Raw genomic sequence first — 19,057 nt, 5'->3', positions numbered from 1 at the left:
TTTTTAATTCATTCCATTATTACACGCCTTTTATAGTCGAACACAAATATTTACAGCGTCTCGTAATTCTAGTAGCGAATTTGTTTTTAGCGCCACCTACTTACAAACGTAATTTCCGATTTTCTTAAATTTGACTTTGAAAATCATAAAAATTTACTCATCAGACGATGATTTTCCAATCAATACCACTGCTTTCATCGCCAACCTTATACCAGCGCAATGAGCACGGTACAGAGTTTCCTGCGGGTTAATTCGCCACTGCGTAGTTTTTAAAGCATAAAAAATCGTCTACTCCGACAAAATATTCAAATTTTAAGGCTGTGAATGACTGTCTACTGACAAAAAAGGTTTTGAAATGTTACCTGTGGCAGGTAATATGTCTCCAGGTAATGTTTTTTCTCATACAAAAAACGAGTTACCTGCTGCAGATAACTTTATTTTCCATATGAATTAACTTTTATTTTGACAAGTGGGAATACAGCCCTACCTTCGGGTCGAGGTGTAACCTCCTCACTCGTCGAAATAAAAGTTTTGAAGCAGCGACGAAGTGTAATAATATTTTCATTTCCATTCCAACGAATCTTCATTTTGCCAGAGACCTGGAGACAAATTACCTGCCACAGGTGAGATTTTAAGATCTTTTTTGTCAGTGTGACAATAAACGTGGCTTATCATTTGTTATCGACAGAGACGACCGAAATAGGGATGGTGTCTTGGTAGAGGTCCATTATATAGCAAAATGTATTAAATGAAGCAGTGCCGCCGAGTATATTGAAGCAGTTTCACCATTTTGACTCTAAATTCCCTCCATTACAACGCAAAATTCTTAGGGTTTTCCAACATTTTTTAAATCATTTTATGCCCTTCGCCCCTCATGAAAAAATCTAAAGTCGGCGTCTCTGAAATTATGAAGTAAAGACTAAAGAAGTATAAAAAAATTAGAAAATATTTGAGACAATTGAAGTAATAGATTTATAGATTTCTATCATGATGCGAAAAATCTAGAAACAGAGGTAGATAATTGAATCAGAAGAAATTGTTTTCGAAGGAAAATACACAAATTGTCGAAATAGATTACATAATTGACTGGATCGTGGACTATGTACATAGAAAAATGGTCATAATGAGAAATGATAAAAAGGAAGATCAAATCAAAAGAGGAACGACTAATTTGAAAATGATAAACCAAAAAAAGATATACCAAGGGATATTCAATGAAATTTGTATTTTTATTTTGTATAATATTTTTTGTTGTTGCTGTTTTTGTTGCTTCACTTTTTAACATTTTCATATCCTTAATTTAAGTAAATTTCAATCATCCTCTAATTGTTTGTAATATAATTTTTGCTTCAAACTTCAGTATACTTCACATATTTTCATTGTTTGCTTTCCACTTGAATTTCCAATTCTTTTTAATTCAGAGAAAAAAGAACAAAATCATTCGAAATCAAAAAATGTTTAATATGAAAAAAGAAACCAGAACTTAGGAAAAGTTTAAAATTTCATTTTTTATATAATTAAGAAATTAGGAAGAGATTATTTTTTGTTTTGTTGTATGTGCAAATGAATAAACTTATTAGTTCCTTATATAAACTTGAATTTATATGCATACCTTAAAAATCTACAAGTTGAAACGATTGACACATTTCGCCTCATATTATTTTTACTTTCTTTTTTAAATAATTTTTTTATTTTATTTTCTCTTTTTTAATAAACGTTTTCTCTTGTATCTTTTAATCGGATGATGATTTTTTCAAAATTTACAACGTTGTTGTTCTCAATAATGAAGCTATTATGTTACTATAACCTAATTTAATGTTACTGTTACGATTACCACTAGATTTACTTGACGATGTAGTATTGCGTCGATTCGATTTTACGGTTGATGTGGATGTTGCATCATCGGTTGACGTCTCGGTCGCAGTTGTCGTCTCAGCTGGCGCTTCCTCTTCATCGTCCTCTTCAACAATATTGTATTGTTCACGATCGTCAGTATCCAGGGATTTACTTTGTTGCGAAGGATATTGTTCGGGTTTTGAGTTGAGTCACAGACGTAGGTCATAGGCTATCTTGGATGCAATGTTCTTGAAGCCAATGCTAGTGCCTAATTTCAACAAATAGACAGTAAGTCGCTTGTTTGCTACTTCTAAAATTGATTCATTTTTTCAAATTACCGGAAATACGTTTAAATCGTACACCATTAAGCGATAGTCTTGGTAATTTACAAACTTCAATTTCCCATTGAACAAGGGAATCGTTATTTGGGTCACCATGAACACAAAGTAATACAAATCTGTGATCGGGAAAAAAAGATTAGAATCTCTTGAGCAACCCAATTTCAGTCAATTGATTACCTTTCTCTCTGCTCGTAATCACAGTTGTTTTTGTCCAAAACTGTACGAATCTCGGCCATGATCTCATCGGGCAATCTCGGCGATGTCGTTTTCATGGACCAAGTGAATCGCAAGACACGAGGTTTGACTGATTCTTCAGTATGTGAAATGCTGTGAACATTCGTTAATTAGTTTTTTCCTTGGCTTAGTTCGGTGGTCAAATCATCTCAATTTTGAAGCATTTGATACAGAATTGTATACCTCTTTAAGCATACTAGTCACTGTGGTTAGTTAACTTCCATCTAACTCTTATACCCACACATCGAATTCGGTTGTCACATTTAATTCGTCTCGTTCGAAAAACGAGCCTAATTTGTTCAATCGAGATAACTAACCAGAGACGCACATAACAAGTATGAGCAATTGGACCATGTTTCGTTCGATATTCCCATTTCATCAATTTTAATCAACGTAAATCAGCGATATTTCTTAAAGAATTTCTATCACTAAATCTAAAATACCCTGCGCCAATTGCTTGTCGGGTTATCCGAGCTGATCCGAACCCAACTCAATTTAATTTTACTGGGCTTCGAAAATTAAACTCGGGTTGGCTTTGGGTCGGGTTTTCTTGCAATATATTAGTAATCTAATGCCTAGTGTCACACATTTAGCGAATATTTATCACTATCGTCGATTATTAAACTCGCAATTTCATCGGGCTTTTTGGTTCTCGGGTTTCGAAAATTTAATTCGGGTAGGATTCGGGTCGGTTCAGGTTTCGGGCTTCGAAAATCCTCGACCCGCTCATCTCTAGTCTGAATTTGTATGCCAGAACATCAAATGTGATGTAAAGTCACCAAAAGATAATTCGTAGGTTTTTTTCTATACCGGCTTGTCATCTGTTGTCGACAACGACAACTGAAATAAACTATGAGCTCTGGTTAATGTTATTTTATATAGCAAAAGGATTGCTTCAATTAATGAAGTAACAGATTTATCAATTATATAGCAGTACGCCTGCCGTTTAATTGGAAAAAAACTCTCGAGACAGTTTATGACATTTATGCCACAGAAATAATAACAGGGGAACGAAGACGACAATAAAAATCGACAGAAAAACACGCATTCATTTTATTCCAATCTAAGTGAGTTGTCAATTGTAAGATTTAATAAAAAATTTAGAATTTCATTTTATTAGAATTATTTAGCTCGAATGAATGAGCCAATGATAGTATTCTACTAGGGACCGCGCAGAATGCAGGAGCTTTCTTGATAAAACCTAACCCAAATACCTAATTCTTTCCTGTCGTCACAAATGATCTATTAATGAAATATTACACTAAATTGAGAGGACAAACAATAGTACATTTCGTACCTAGGACTAAAAGACTTTTTTAGCGTGTGAGAAGTTTCCAGACAGAGCCGAAGGCGAATTGAATTGAATTCGCTAAAAAAGAATTTTAGTCCGTGGTACGAATAGTATTTTTCATATTCGGGTCCTAGGTATGAAAAATGTTTTTCGTTAATGATTTGGAAAACAAAAAGTGAAAACAAATGAATAAAAAATGCAGTTGAAAATTAGCCATCAAACACGCAACGAAAATAAGCGTTAACGAAAACTATGAATTAGAAGTTAAAAAAAACGAACACAAAAATCTTTACAAACTCTGAGAAGGAAAAAGAACACAAACATAAGGTGCAACAACACATGATTCACAAAATGTTTTTTGATTAGTTTTGTTCTTCTAGATTTTTTGATGTTTATTTTTATTTCATCTAAACTCAATCTTTTTTTTTCGATAAATTTTGAAGACAAATTTGTTGAGTAAATAAAACAAAAACACATAAGAAAACAAATTTGTAATTTAAAGGATTTTTCATCATTTTTTTTTATATTTACCTAACGTTGTTTGAAGGAGTGTTTGGTTGGCCATCGTTGGGCCTAAAATAAAAACAAACAAAACGCAAAAATTGGTTAAACATTAAAAAACAACCAAAGTTATAGAAAGTAAATAAAAATGAAAACCCAGAACATTACTTCAGTACATCATTAATGAAGGAAAAGGAAAGAAAACAAAGAAAAAGATTAAAATAAAAACAAAAATGAAAAGAAACGAAACATTAAACAAATAAAAATGAACAATAAAGAGAAACAAATGGAAGGCGAGTTGAGTGTTAGTTAGTGTAGTTGTATCTGCACAAGGAATGACCTCTGTTTTTTAGTGTTTTAAATTTATGTATAAGAGAATGATTACAAAATGTACATCCATCACCAAAAATCGCTAAAAGCGGACGATCAGTTATCATTACTTAAATCTACTTCTGTTTTTCTGACAAAGTCACAAAATCTTTTGTCGTTGTGTTATAAAACTCTTCGTTGGTTTTGAAAATTTCAATTTTATTTTGTGTTTTTCTTCATTCTTTTTCAATGGAACAATTTCTTACAATTTTTGTTGTTTTGTTTTTTTTTTATTTTCAATTTATCATTTCATAAAAATATGCTGACACTTTCTCAATGTGATTCCTTAAAAAGATTCCAAATATAAAATAGTTATCCGACGATAAAATATAGAAAAATACTTTCTTAAGGACGATAGTTTTACAATAAATATAAATTTTATGTTTTTATGCTGCGCTATTTATTACTGTGTTCGTTACATTGCAATTCAATGGAGAAATGTAATTGGCCTGAGAGATGTTGAATTGTGATAATAAAATATTTCCTGTCGGGGTCCCTTGGTGGTGATAGTTAAAACTTTGGTCGATAACTTTCTCTTTAAACCAACAAAATGTTCACAAGTTTGGATTCGGTAAAAGTTTTGGAAATCTTTTACAAGAAAAACGATAGTTGGTAATCGGAACTTCTCATGTAATAAATTTGTTGTAAACCGGAAATCTTTGAGGTTTTTCGTATATATCGATTCGGGACAATTAGAAAACTCCATTGAACAACCAAACAGTATTACAAATTGTATATAAAGATATTTTATTATGGTTTTGTGTTTAATTTCTTTTAATGGAAAGTTTATTTCTATCGTTTGATTTGTTTGTAACAAAAATTAAAATGTGTGAAAAAACAAAATTAAATTAGAAAAGGAAATAATAATAATAATTTGCAATAACAGTCAAACAAAATGCATTGAAATGATTTGTTTTTAAACATTAAAAAAAATTGCAACAACACTTTTCGAATTATAGAACAAAGGAAAAAAAAAAGATTTTTTGTTTGTTTTAATTAAAAATGAAATTGAAAAAATATTTTTAATCAAATAAAAATAGTTCAACTCATCGTAATTGAGATAAAAAAATAATAATTCCCGAAACTAAAATTTCATTAGCATGACAAATAATCAAATCATAAATTAAAATATCGAACTAACTAACTAACTAAAGCTAACCTTTATTTTCATTTATTTTGTTTTTCTTTTAAATTTTTAATTTATTTTAATACTAAACTTTTGTTGTGTTTAATACTCTACATTTAAATATATTTTAGTCTGACATGCAAACAGTTATGATGATTAAAATTTTTCTCTATTTATAATACGTTGGTGGACACAATTTTGTTGTTGTTGTTAATATTTTATACAACGAATATTTTCCGTAGACCGTGCCGTAAGCTTTTTCTCAAAAAATCCAATGTCTACGATTGGTTTATCGGAATTTTTTTTTATACGGAAATTTAATAAAAAATGAGACCGAAACAATAATGAGAAAAGTTTATAAGAAAGAAACAATTTGTGCTTTTTGTTTTCATAAAAGAACTTTTCGATTCTAAACCAAAAGGTATATGAAATATATACGTTCGCCATCACATTCTATTGACATACCGGTTATTATTATAGTCGTCTCTCCATCCAGTCGGTTTCTATAACGTCCACAATCCATCAAGAATCATTTGGTATAATGTAATTAACGCAAAAGTTTACGATTTTTTTTTTCTGTATCGCCTTATCAAACCGCGTGACATTTTATCAGTTTTGCAGAAACACAAGTTCGGAAATTATTGTTTACATAAAAAAAATTGTTTGCAATATATACAATGGCACCTATGACTTGTGGATATAAATATTGTTTCATTTTTCTTTCAGAAAAATCATCGTTATTATTATGCAGTTCACAGACTACGATATATAATGCGTTCGTAAAAAATAAAATTGCTGTTCACTTAAATGCCTCATAATTTCTGGTTCGATTGATTTGGTCGGTAAACGGAACGAATGGTGTTTATCTCTAAACGCCAAGACCGATTTACACAAGAAAACTGTTCAATCTTTGTACTTTGAGCAAAGTACCGCAACATCATTTGTTTTTATTTTTTTAGGAAACAAACTCTCACACAAAACAAATTATCTAAATTGATTTAACAATGGATACTATTTTCGTTTTTAAGTAACAGCGGATTCGTTCTTCTAAATCATATTGTTTGTTTGTTGTCTATTTTATTAAAAATTAAAAAAAAAAAATAATTTTGATTCTCAGATTTTTCTATCACTTAGCAAACATTCGTCTCCGACAAAACTCTACATTTAAAAATTATACTAAAACTCAACAGTTACATATTGTTTGTTTTTGTTTTTTAAGAAAATAACAAAAGTTTTAATCGTTATTTAGACTTTTAAAAATTAATTTCTACGTTTTGTGTTAATTATAATTAAATAGAAATGGTCACAGCTGCATGTATCATCGTATATAATTCATTTGTTATTGATTGAGCCTAAAAAAAGAAATTTAAAAATTGTCATAAGAGAAAAATAAAGAAAATAAAACTAAAAAAATACAAATTTTTTTAGAGAAAAATAATTTACAGGAAAAATAATACACTTTTTGGTTTATATAATGAAATAAAAAAAATTAGAGCAAGCAATTAAATAAAAAAAATAGAAAGAGAGGGGAATGAAATTTTAAAGATATTAAAAAAATAAATAAAAGAAAAATAATTACAGAATTATATTTTTAAAAAAATTGGAAGTGGTGCACAAACAATGCAATTAAATTAATTGAATTTTAAACTTAATTTTTAAATTAATTATTAATAAAGAAATTATAACTGCGCTGCGTGACCATTTTCTTAATTATATTTTTTTTTCATTTTAATTTTTTTTCCGTTTCATACTTCACGTATACTTTTAACGATTTTTTTTTCTCTCAATTTTAAAATTAAAATAATTTTTTAAATTTATTTTTCATTTACGACCTTTATTGAGTGAATGACTTCTATTTGGTTTAAATAGTTTTACTTGTTTGTATCAGTGTATTTTTTGTTGCAGAGTTAGTTGATTATATTATGTATAGTATGGTGAGTTGGCCTATGTTTGTGTTTGGTATAAGAATAATTTAAAACAAAAAGAAATGCGAAAACAAATACAAAAATTAAATTTAACAAAACAAACCAGTGATATTATAGAATGTTCATTTTATATAAAAACAAAAAATGCATTTTGTTTGTTCATAGAAACAAAATTAAAAACAAAAAAAAAACTAAATTTACACAAAAACAAACTTTGAAGATATAGTTTTCTCAAAGAAAATGTGCACAATGACTTTTTTTTTGATATATCGAATATTTTGTTTATCGTTCATTTTGTTGTCAAACAAAAGAAAATGAAAAAAATTAGAAAATGGCTAATCATAAAAAGCAAAATATCTCTCTCAAACCACATAGCAATGAAGACCAAACATGCTCAATCAGATAAAAGTAGTCAAAAGCAATTTGTAAAATGTAAACATGCTATTTGTGTAAAATAAAAAACTTAACAAAAAAAAAGTTTTCCTCTTTAAAAAATCCACGATCAACTTTGGGAATTCACACTAAATTCTCACAGACAATAGAACTTTCATGTTTAAAAACTAAAATAAAAAAAAATGCAAAAATGGTCCCGCTTTAGCAGTTTTTCATTATCAAATAAGAACAAAACAATTTACAAAAAAAAAAGAATTCGAAAAAAAACAATAGAACATTGTGCATACTTTCCTCTCTTTTTTTAAATATAATTAACAACTAATAACCAAACTCTTCTTTTTAAAAAAAATCAAGCAATACAATATGTCGGCCTTCAAAAAATCAAATTTCGATCAGGGTTCGTTTTCATTTTTTCATGACCTAACTGATTTCATGTGTCTTAAGACAAGATCATTCAAAGGAAGAAATTGGATTAACTGACGGTATTTATTTGTATTACAGTACATCTGTACAGTGTACGTAAGGTATTTTTTTGGAAAAGCTCAGAAAGCTTTCAATCGATTCTCCTTCATAAATCCTTAAATAAAACACCGTCACATTGACGTATTCAAAAAAATGATTTTTTTTTTATTTGAAATAATTTGAACAAATGTGTTAGTTTCAGCTTCTTAACAAATATTGCTTCAATTTTTTTTTTCTATTTAGCATTGTTTTGGAAAAGAACTTAAAAGTAAAAATATAAATACTTTTCAAATTAAATAGCGAATTATAACATAAAATGACCGTTGTTTTTAAAAAGAGAATTGAAAAAAAATTAAATAATTTCAAACAAGTCTTCATTAGAAAAAAAATAATATTTGTATATACAGTTGTTCATGCATCCGGAATTTTGTTCTTTGTGCAATTTTAGGGCATTTTCTTTCCTTTTTTTTCAAAACTCAAATAAAAAGACATTTACGTTATTGCTTATCAATATTGATTTTACCGGTTAATTCCCTAAACCTGAAACGAACGAAAAAGAGACGAAAAAATATTTTAAAAGGTGGAAAAGAGAAAATATAAAAAATAATAAAAAAAAACATTTTTTGGGACAAAACAAAATAAAATTTCAACTAAATATACTACAATGAATAATAATGGATACGCATCGGTCGAAGTAAAACTATTCGAATCTCAACTAATTTCTGACTGATACACTTTATTACTTATCGAATAGTAAATTGAACAGTCGAATCGATTAATTTAAGGCATTACTTTTGGAATGGAATAAACGAAAAGGTTTTTTTTTAAACAACATGACATTCAATCCTTCCATTTTATATGTACTGAAACAACTAACAATTTGTTAGTCATATATGAGATATAATTCACGCAGAAAAGAAGGGGGCAGGTGAGTATCGACTCAAATTTTAAAGGGATTCGGTAATAACCTATTAAGTCAAAAAATCTGTAAAAATAAGATGTTCTGAATATTTTTCACGAAACATTGTCAATCGATAGGATTCAATCGTTTGTTCAAACATCTGTTATCGACGAAAAGGACGCTAATAAATGAAGATCTATAGCGAAAATATTCCCTAAATATAGCAAAATGTAATCGAAAAACATGAAGTACAAGAGTGTGTACGAAAAATTAGGCGATACTTTGACCAATGGAAGTAATAGATTTTATGATTTTATCGTGGTACGCTTACCGTTTACAAAAGGTTAAAAGAAAAGTGATTCAAGTTGGTTTTTTTTACGTTTTAACAACCCTGACCAATCCTTATTCCAAACAGAGGCTATTTTTAAAAAATTATTTTGCTAAATTTGTTAAAATGTTCCAAAATTTCCTAAGATTTCCCAAAATGTGCTAAAATTTGCTAACAAAAAATTTAGCAAATTTTGGGAAACCTTAGGAAATTTTGGAAATGTTTAGCAAATTTAGCAAAATAATTTTCCAAAAATAGGCCCTGATAGGGAGTGTTCATAAGTTACTTCGATGGGTCTATAAAAACCGGTACTGCATACAAAATCGCTCATTATCAGCGGCCCAACTAGGTAACATTAAGTGTTTCTATTACAGCTGAGAGTGGAGACAACGATTGTTTCGCTAGCGAACCGCAAGTGAAAGAGTAAAATTATTTCTTGTTACATTTCTTTAAATAATTAACCACCTTTGGGGTAAAGACTTCAGAAAATATTCAGAATAAATTCTTTAGGTAATTATTGAATTGATGAATCGTGCGTAAAATGAAATTAGTGAAATTACTACAGTTGAAAAATATTAAAATTGACTTGATTGACTTCTCCCAGTTAGCGACAATAATTGATTTATTGCAATAAGTTAATTGGGTCGATTTTTACTGATGTGCAAAAGTGAAACAGAAATAATAAAAAAAAAATTCTGACAATTTTGTTACGAATAGAATGGTATCGGTTCTTTCGAATAAAAAAAAATGTTTTCAACTAAATTACGTTTTTGCTTGCATGCGATAAGGTGAATGTTATAAGAAGGCTCCAAATTAAAAAAAAATAATCAAAACGAAACGATACATGATGTTCATTTGTTTTCTTTAGAAAATAGCGTTTCAATGTTCAATTGTAAATTCTATCGAAAAAGCAACATCATTAACCGTATCAATCCTAACACCAAAATTCCAAAAAAAAAGAAACTTTTAGTAAAAGAATTTCACAACAAAAATTGTCACACAAATCGGATATTGCTACTCACCGTTTGCTAAATCGTGACGATATTTTAGAGAAAAAGCTCGTTCGACCAGAGTGTGGAGAATCACCGGTTGCGCCACCAGTTCCAGAATACTCCATGCCGGTGTTGTTTCGTCTTGTTTGACCTAATGTATCAATACCGAAATTCAATTACAATCATCTTTTTCTTGCCAGAATTCCAATTCGATTTGCCCGATTTTTTTTATAAAATCTTGACTACAGTGAGCAGCAATCAATTTTGTACCGAAATTTGTAAGCACCACATACTAATAATAGTAACTTAGTGATACGCACTCATGTGGTAAATATGTTTCTAAGTTCTGATGTACCAGCGGGTGCGTACAACATAACTTGGTACAAAAATGACTAACGCCAGCTGCATTTTCTTGAACCAAAAAAGAAGTAGAAAATGCAAAAAAAAAATCCACAAAAAAAAGTCGAAAAGAAAAATGCAAATCATCTACTAAAACGGCATTTCTTTTGAGTTATTATTGTTAATTAAAATTGAATTATTTAATTATGTTCTTTTTACACTTTCCTATTTATAAAATACTCTCAAGGCTGAATGGAAATCATAAAAAAAGGAAAAATAAAATTCACACTCACCCGAATGGAAGGTCGATCTTGAAGGAACATTCCTTGGAAAGTGCCTGGCAGATTTAACAGCTGGTGTCATTCTGAGGCGATTCACCAAACTTTTGTTGAAAATAAAATAAAGGAAACAAAATAAAAAACCAATGAAATGAAATGAGAGATTGAAAATTTTCTAATAGCAAGTTTTGTATTGTACAGTGGGATTTATAAAGGATAATAATCTCATTTAGAAGGAAAAAGGGTAATCATACATGAGAAAACGATTGATCCCAATATATTGCTCGGAGAAATGTTTCTTTCGGAACAATTTCTTAATATCTAGAAGATATAATATTGTTGTAGTGCTGATGTGATATTATAGACTTAGACGTATTGTGAAGTAGAAAAAAAATCTCTGTAAACTCCATAGAAAACAGAGGTGTAAAGTTTACATTGTGCGAACTTTCTTTGTAAAAAAAGTGTTTTGATTGTGTCAATAAAATTGCCGAACAAAATTCTTGAAATATTCAGTTGAGTTGAAAAGTTTTAATTAAAAATTTGCTAAATCAAAATTCTAATGAAATTCTGCATCTTTTTCCGTCATTTGGAAAAGTTTTGATGTTGAACTTTTATTTACGATAAAATCCTAACATTCAAATAAGACATCAAAAATGTATTCCGTAAACAAATGTGAGAGGTGAACTTCATGTAACTTAACTTCAATATCGATTCGAGTGGACGTGTGGTTATAAAAATTGAAATGTACTTTCAACGAACAACCTCCACAGTGTCGTAACAGTTGAACAAGAATTCGTTCGTGTTGTATAATGAAAGTTTGATTGAGCACCACATTTGTTTTAGAAGTTACGTGAAATTCTCCAAGTAATGGTCTTTATGAATTGGTATCAACAACTTTGGATTATTTATAGACATTTTAGGATATATTCGGTAACAAAGATGGATATATAAGTCTAAGGATTTTTGGATAGGAATAGGATAGAGACAACTAGATTAAGACAAAATTGATTTATTTATCAAAAATGATGTCGTATCTAGTTGTCTGTATGGAAAGTTATCTATAACAATTTGGCGCCAAATAATAAACTTTTATTTTCCATAGTTGAAAAGTTATTGGCATACCACCAAGAACTGACAATGTTGCTAAACTTCATCTGTATACATGTTTCACAAAAGATTTATTAGCAAAAAAATCCAACAGTGAAACGTGATGTAACAAGTAAACTAGGGATAGGTGAAAATCGTCGAGACATCGACAAATTACTCTTGCACTGTTGTACAATCGACAAATGACTTGGAAGTAAATCATATGGGAAATTGTTATAAGATATTTTCCGAGGTGATATGAATAAAATAAAATTGGATGAATAAAGAAACTTAAAAAAAGGAAAAATAAAAAGTGAACGGTCAATAAATGTTCTGTCTGTAATCGACAATTCAATCTACTAAATCCGGTTATTAGTTTCGAATAATTTAATTGAATAAAATCAATCCATTTATTGACTGTTTCAAGTAGAACCTTTTGCATTTTGAATCTCTTTCATAACGACAAAAAAGAAATTCAAAATACCCTCAGATTTGTTTTATGTTTCATTTCATCAAAATTTAAATTATAAAATTATAAAACAAAACGAAAAATTTGAATCACACACATTCAACAAAACATATCATTGACTCATGCTTTCAATATTATCGACTCGTAGCAGACCAATTTCAAACTGTTGTTTTAATTACATCAAAGGAATGTCCTTGTTCGAGATATATATTTCTTTCGTAACTTTTCTGGAATGAAATATTCATATTTCTGACCAGCCGGTCAGATGCACTCGTAAAAAAAGTTATTTTAATTTCACACGAACTAAAAGTTGAGATCGTGTAACACAGTGCGAATAAAGTTGGACTTAAGACCTTTTGATACTTATACACCCACCTGGTTACGAGATCTCCGTTTTTAGTCTTGTGACATAGTGTAGATACACTATTCATTGCATTTCTCTTCATATGAGATAAACAAGAGTTTGAAATTGTTTCTGAATTTTAATTTTGTTGATTTAAATTTTGTTAATTTATTAATTTAATTAATTTTTTTTTAAAGCCAAAGAACGAAAAAATTTTGCACATAATTTGAAAAACACGAATAAATAAAACGAAAAACGAAATTAGGTCATAGAAAAAAGTGTACTTTCGAAAGGGATACAATATACTCGTCTCATGGACACACAAAATTATTTTAATCATAAATTCGTCTCGTATAAAAATTTACATAAAATATATTTGACTCACCCAATAACATTGTGTTTAGAGCGCAGCAGCAAATTATTTTTATTTGTAAATTTAATTTGCGTTTGAGAAAAGAAGTTGATGGAAAAAAAAGTTTCATTAGTTATGTGATTTTATATTGTGATTAATGTGCAATGTGTTTACGCTCAGACTTGGATTTATATTTTTTCAAAATATATACTGTGAGGATTAGGACAGGGATATCTCTACAAAATAATAACATGTACTGCATGCGTTTTAAATATTGGGAAATTATACGCTTTTTGAATAAGAAAATATCATAATAGGGTCGATAGGAGCAGCCGCATTGACTGCCATGGTGAATTGTAAGAATTCTGAACTTATGGATTAGTTCATTCTTGGTTGACTAAAAGGAAACTCAACTGGAATAGGGTCAATTGAATTGTTTTTTGTTCAAAAAAAAAACACGAGTTCATTGACTTTAGCGGTTTTAAAATCAACCACAACTATTTCAATCAATGTCGACCAATTAGATCTGACAAAAATGTTAAGTTAAACAACGAATTAATTTCGTAAATTAACCATTCTCGACGAATTGAAAATTATCAAAGTCATAGACAGATCTCGTTTCTTACGACGCATAAGTTGTAGCAGATCGTAGTACAAATGACAAATTGGTTAATCAGAGATGAAACTTCTGCCGTTATTAGATATATTATTCGACACATGATTCATTAGTTGGTTAAGCAAAAAAGATTAATTTCGTTAATTGACATCGATTTGTCGAAAGATTTTTGAATATACGCTCACCGCCTCTTAAGAAATGACATCAGATGTGAAAAAAAAGTTACACAAATTCGTAAAGCTCTAGAAACCAATATAATAAAACCCAGAATGATCGTCAAAACAACAAAATATCAAAAATTAGATTTTTTGAACACAGAACTCAACGTATGATTGTGATACGTTTTAACACGCCACGCCGTAACAAAACATAAAACAAAAACAAAAAAGTTTCTCGTTGCATAAAACTATACAAACCGAGAAACCCAACAAAAGTGTTATCATAGCAAAAAAAGAGGTCTATTTTGGTTCTGTATAATTGTGAATAATACCTCGGTCCGAGTGGATCTGGCGCCGCACCATTATCGGCTGATGGACCAGCACTAGACACTGACGCACTCTTCACATGGCCCTTACCACCAGCACCAGTAGATCCACCACGTGTCAATTCCGATACAGCGGTCGAAAAACTGCTCATTTTTGATATCAAGATTTTAGATTTTCAAAACGGATGTTGTCACATACACCACGCGTTATTACAACGATTGTATGCGTAGTCATGAGTTTTGTTTTTAAAGTTTTTTTTACGGTTTGTTTGTTTTAAAATGTTTATTTATATGGTTGGGGGGTTGAATTCAATCGAAGGCGCAACGTATGTGTGGGGTAAGCGTATAAAAAATGTAAAGAGAAAACACGACATGCACATGTAAGTAATTTGTAACGAATTTCTATTTTACGATAAGGTTCATTAAATTCGGGTATCAATATTGTCACGAACAGGACTGTAGTTAGAGGTTATACATCTTAACACACAGGGACTAAATTCGCGATTAATTTTTCTTGAAAATTGACGAAATTTTTGATTTTTTTTTAAAATTAAACTTGCGAACGTTTTGGATGTTCGTGAAAAGTTTCTACTAAAAATTATGAGAGTTGAATAATTCGTATGTTAAACGGCAGGTCATCTGTTACCGAAAACAACCACAAAAATAGGTGGTGAGCTCGGACGAGTGCTTCCTTATGTAGCAAACTGTTCATTACAACTAATGATGTAACAGATTTTGTGTCAAACTTTAGACTCTACCAAAAGAAGTAATAGACCGTAAACCTCTGACCGTTTGTGAAAGATATATTTTCAAATCAACTCGATTTCTATCCAAAAACATTTTATTGTAGAGGCCATAAAGACGTATATCTTCCAGCTAAAGTCCTGATCAATATTCAAGGGCTATCTATTTGGTAAAATGTGTTCATCGATTTCAAAACATAGCCCCGGACTATCTACACTTTTCCCGAGTTATCCGAATAATATTCATTCGGTTCCCTCAACTGAATCAAATGAGTAAATCGATTCATCGTACCAAATGGATATCGACGCCTTGCTTTGTGTTAACCAACATCGATTATGGTCTAGATGCTCAGACGTGACATGAAGTTAATTGATCAATGCGGGGTACTCACTTAGATTCTGGTGGTGCGACATTGGATGCATTGAAACATTTCTCTGTGGATGAAGTCTTTTCATACAAAGTAGTTGATCGTCGTGGCACAGCATTACCACTCGGGCCAACAGTTCGATTACCAATGGGTGGATCAAATTTGGGTGCTGTTCTCGGTTTAGCTGGGCTTGAACTCGCTGTATTTGTTACAAATCAAAATATTTTAGTAAAGCTTGAGAAAGAGAATGAGTAAAAATTTTAGCCGTACAGTCGGTGGTCGCAACTGATTTTGGTTGAGCCGATGCTGGTCTTTGATTTTGTGCAGCCAGTCGGGCTGTATTCTCTTTTATTGATGCAGAATCAATGGTATTTTGTCGCTTAAAGTTACTGCTTCTAAAATAGTTTAAAAAAAGGGAGAAAATGACTGAATGTCCAATGATAAGTATATCGCTAAAGCCATACATTGATGAACGATCCGATGTGCTGCTGGTTGTTGTGCTGGTATGATTATTGCCCGAATTTGTCGTGGCCACCGCAGCTGTTGGTCCAGTACCTGTTATGAAACGATGGAATATTTCTGCATTTTAAAAAACGTTGAATGGTATGTGTCATAGTGTGAGAGAAAAGAGTTGGTTAGTGGGATAAAAATTTTGTATTTTTTATTGTATTTTTCCACGCATACAAACATAAATTTATAATTGAAATCTCTTCTTGATTGTTTGTTCAAAATAATAATTTACAAATCAACAAAAAAAATCTACTGTTGTCTTTTGGTTAGTAGCGGTGCCAGGATGAAGATGAAGGTAATTTTGGTTTGGGGTGATTTTTGAACTATTTATAGAGCTACGTTCACAATGTTAAACAATTAAGTTGTACGATTACTAAATATGAAATGCTCTTCAGGAGAAATTTGCATCATTATATGACACATAAGACATCACAATTTCGTAATTTTCTGTTGTAACAGCGATCAAAGTTGTTAGTAATATGAAGCGATTTAATTATTGAGGCACTACAAACATGATAGTGTTCTAATGAATAGGATACTTGAAAGTAGCGCGATTGCGCTGGGCAATTTCAATAAACGTTCGAGTAGAACAGCGTATACAAAAAAAAACAATATTCAGAAAGTTGGAATCATCATTAGGACTGTACACAAAGAACGTCCACCCAATTTATGATTTTTTGTCCCTATATGTCTCTTGTCCGATATTTAATTTCATGCATTGCCGAGAAGTCCTTGATATGTCAGTTGAATATGATTAGACAGCTCAAAATATGTCAACCGAGAACGACCGAGAAAACCAGTTTCACCTGGTCAGGAAACTGATGACAACTCCGTTTCATGCAAACTTGTCAGTTCAAAACAGATCATATAAGCTTCAGGTCAAAATGGATTCTGTGCAGGAACCCGACCTGTTCTAAGCTTTATAGACTGAACTTCCCAAGCGAGTACGTTAAAGTAATATGACACAGTAGACTATCATATTGTGCAGCGGGTTGTTTGAGGACTCGGATTGAAAATTTTGTTGTTTGTTTCAACCAAAACACATTCGGTCCGATTGTCAGGTATTTTACGTGATTTTGATTTCACTATGGGCGAAAATGGCTTATTACATTACTATGGAAAACAAGAAAACTCGTTTGGAAGTCACAGCATGTTTTTACATAACTAGGGATGGAAAGGTGAAAAAGAAGAGTTTTCGAGAGACTCGGCTTCGCTTCGGACCAACAAACACACGAAAACTCAATTTTTAATTTTTATCCGAGGTTTGGTAATGGATTTTACATGCGTCGAAGGGTGTCGAAAACCGTACTTTCCATGTTTCAAGCTCTTTTTCAACACCCTCAGCATATAATTTTCATTACGAAATTCAGAATGAAAATGAAAAGTCGAGTTTTAGTGTGAAGTTTGTTGATCCGAGGCGAAGCCTTGTTATGTAAATCACTAATATATGTGTAGCCCGTTGACGGTGTTCTCCTTGTTTACAATATTCTTCACAAATTAACTTTATTTAGAATTAAATAAATAGACGATAAGGAAAAGGGAACCCCTGTCATGATTTGTCTCGATTTTCGGAACTCCCTCGTCCACCTCTGGGTGAACATCCTTTCTGTACAGTCACTTGCCAAGTAAAAGTAAGGTTTCGTAGTTTCCTTAATACTTTATCAATTGATTTTAAAAGACCATGCCTTAGTGTTGATAGTTTAGAACATTAATACTAGTGAATCGCTTCAAATAATTCATTTCTGTCTAAGGCTCAATTAATGATGAGCTTCAAAGAATCTTTCAAAGAAAAAAAATCCAAAAATCACCACCATAATTTCTAAGCATGCAAAATCTACAATCAATTCCAATTCGTTTTGGAAGAAAATCAAAACCAAATTAATCGAACAAAACAAAACAAATGTCTTTATGATTCGAATAAAAAATCTTTTCTTTAAATAAAAATGTCAATTAAATGTATTCCAAACAAAAACTCATCTAATTATCAATTCATCTACGTGTCCAAAATATCAATAAAAAAAATTAAATTCCAATTAAAAATTGATATTTTCTATTGTATTTTCTGTCTGTATGTGTCGTTTCGTATTTTTCTTTTCTTTTTCCGTCGAAACGAAATTCAATTATATACTCACGCAATGTTTCGGCGCCACTCGATGCACGGCGACTCGGTTTAGTGCTGGATGCCGAAATACTTCTGTGTACGCCACGATGGGTAGGACTTTGTACTGCTGAATTACCAGCTGTGTTGGCATCGTTGCCAGCAATATTACGCAGTGACAGGGACGATCCTGACCGCGAACCGTCGGACTCGGGCTAAAAATGAATTAAAACTTGATATAAAAATATGATTCTCAACGCCTAAAGATTATTGGTTCGATTATATGATTAGAACATTTGATTAGGTGTGAAATGTGTTGGAAATTAAGAAGGAATTTTGAATAATTTTTTTTTTTTTTTGATGAGATGGACTTACATCGGTGCTCTTTCTTCCTAGAAGCAAATATGTGGCGAAAACATCGTCATAGCGAACTTGTGACAACGAATCTTCGATCTCTTGTCTATTGTAACCCATTGCGACTAGGGCTTCTACAATTCGGAAAAAAGAGAAAAAAGAAATAATAAAAATAACAACAAAAAATTGGAAACATTTTACAACAAAACGGATTCGAAGAGAATTGAAAACATTTGGCATATCGACCGTGTAAATGAGACACAACGTGTGAATTGTTTGGCCAATATAGCAAATTGATCAATTCTCACAACCTCAAAA

The 19,057-nt window shown here is 30.8% G+C and overlaps 1 protein-coding gene across 22 annotated transcripts in view; it reads right to left on the bottom strand.

Annotated features, from left to right (window-relative positions):
- Nucleotides 1-1,333: 1,333 nt before the first annotated feature.
- The window catches only part of LOC119071142 (MAP/microtubule affinity-regulating kinase 3-like), a 77,687-nt gene continuing 59,963 nt past the window's right edge, over nucleotides 1,334-19,057 (bottom strand). For 5 of the 22 annotated variants that reach the window (XM_037175867.1, XM_037175859.1, XM_037175860.1 and 2 more), the window contains 12 exons: nucleotides 18,761-18,873; nucleotides 18,420-18,600; nucleotides 16,242-16,356; nucleotides 16,048-16,172; nucleotides 15,802-15,976; nucleotides 14,673-14,810; nucleotides 11,332-11,420; nucleotides 10,730-10,850; nucleotides 4,234-4,275; nucleotides 2,355-2,504; nucleotides 2,175-2,293; nucleotides 1,334-2,104 (listed from right to left, as the gene is read on the bottom strand). In XM_037175867.1, the coding sequence (XP_037031762.1) occupies nucleotides 2,046-2,104; nucleotides 2,175-2,293; nucleotides 2,355-2,504; nucleotides 4,234-4,275; nucleotides 10,730-10,850; nucleotides 11,332-11,420; nucleotides 14,673-14,810; nucleotides 15,802-15,976; nucleotides 16,048-16,172; nucleotides 16,242-16,356; nucleotides 18,420-18,600; nucleotides 18,761-18,873 (1,427 nt within the window). In that variant the 3' untranslated portion in view covers nucleotides 1,334-2,045. Of the gene's footprint in view, nucleotides 2,105-2,174; nucleotides 2,294-2,354; nucleotides 2,505-4,233; nucleotides 4,276-5,926; nucleotides 7,051-8,115; nucleotides 9,019-10,729; nucleotides 10,851-11,331; nucleotides 11,421-14,672; nucleotides 14,811-15,801; nucleotides 15,977-16,047; nucleotides 16,173-16,241; nucleotides 16,357-18,419; nucleotides 18,601-18,760; nucleotides 18,874-19,057 lie in introns of those variants that run through there. The other 17 variants (XM_037175868.1, XM_037175869.1, XM_037175850.1 and 14 more) reach the window with 13 other exon arrangements.

This window comes from Bradysia coprophila, assembly GCF_014529535.1.
Source record: "Bradysia coprophila strain Holo2 chromosome IV unlocalized genomic scaffold, BU_Bcop_v1 contig_144, whole genome shotgun sequence".
NCBI classification, from domain to species: domain Eukaryota; kingdom Metazoa; phylum Arthropoda; class Insecta; order Diptera; family Sciaridae; genus Bradysia; species Bradysia coprophila.
The sequence above is the reverse complement of the archived record's forward strand: the minus strand, read 5'-3'. Positions and strand labels throughout refer to the sequence as shown.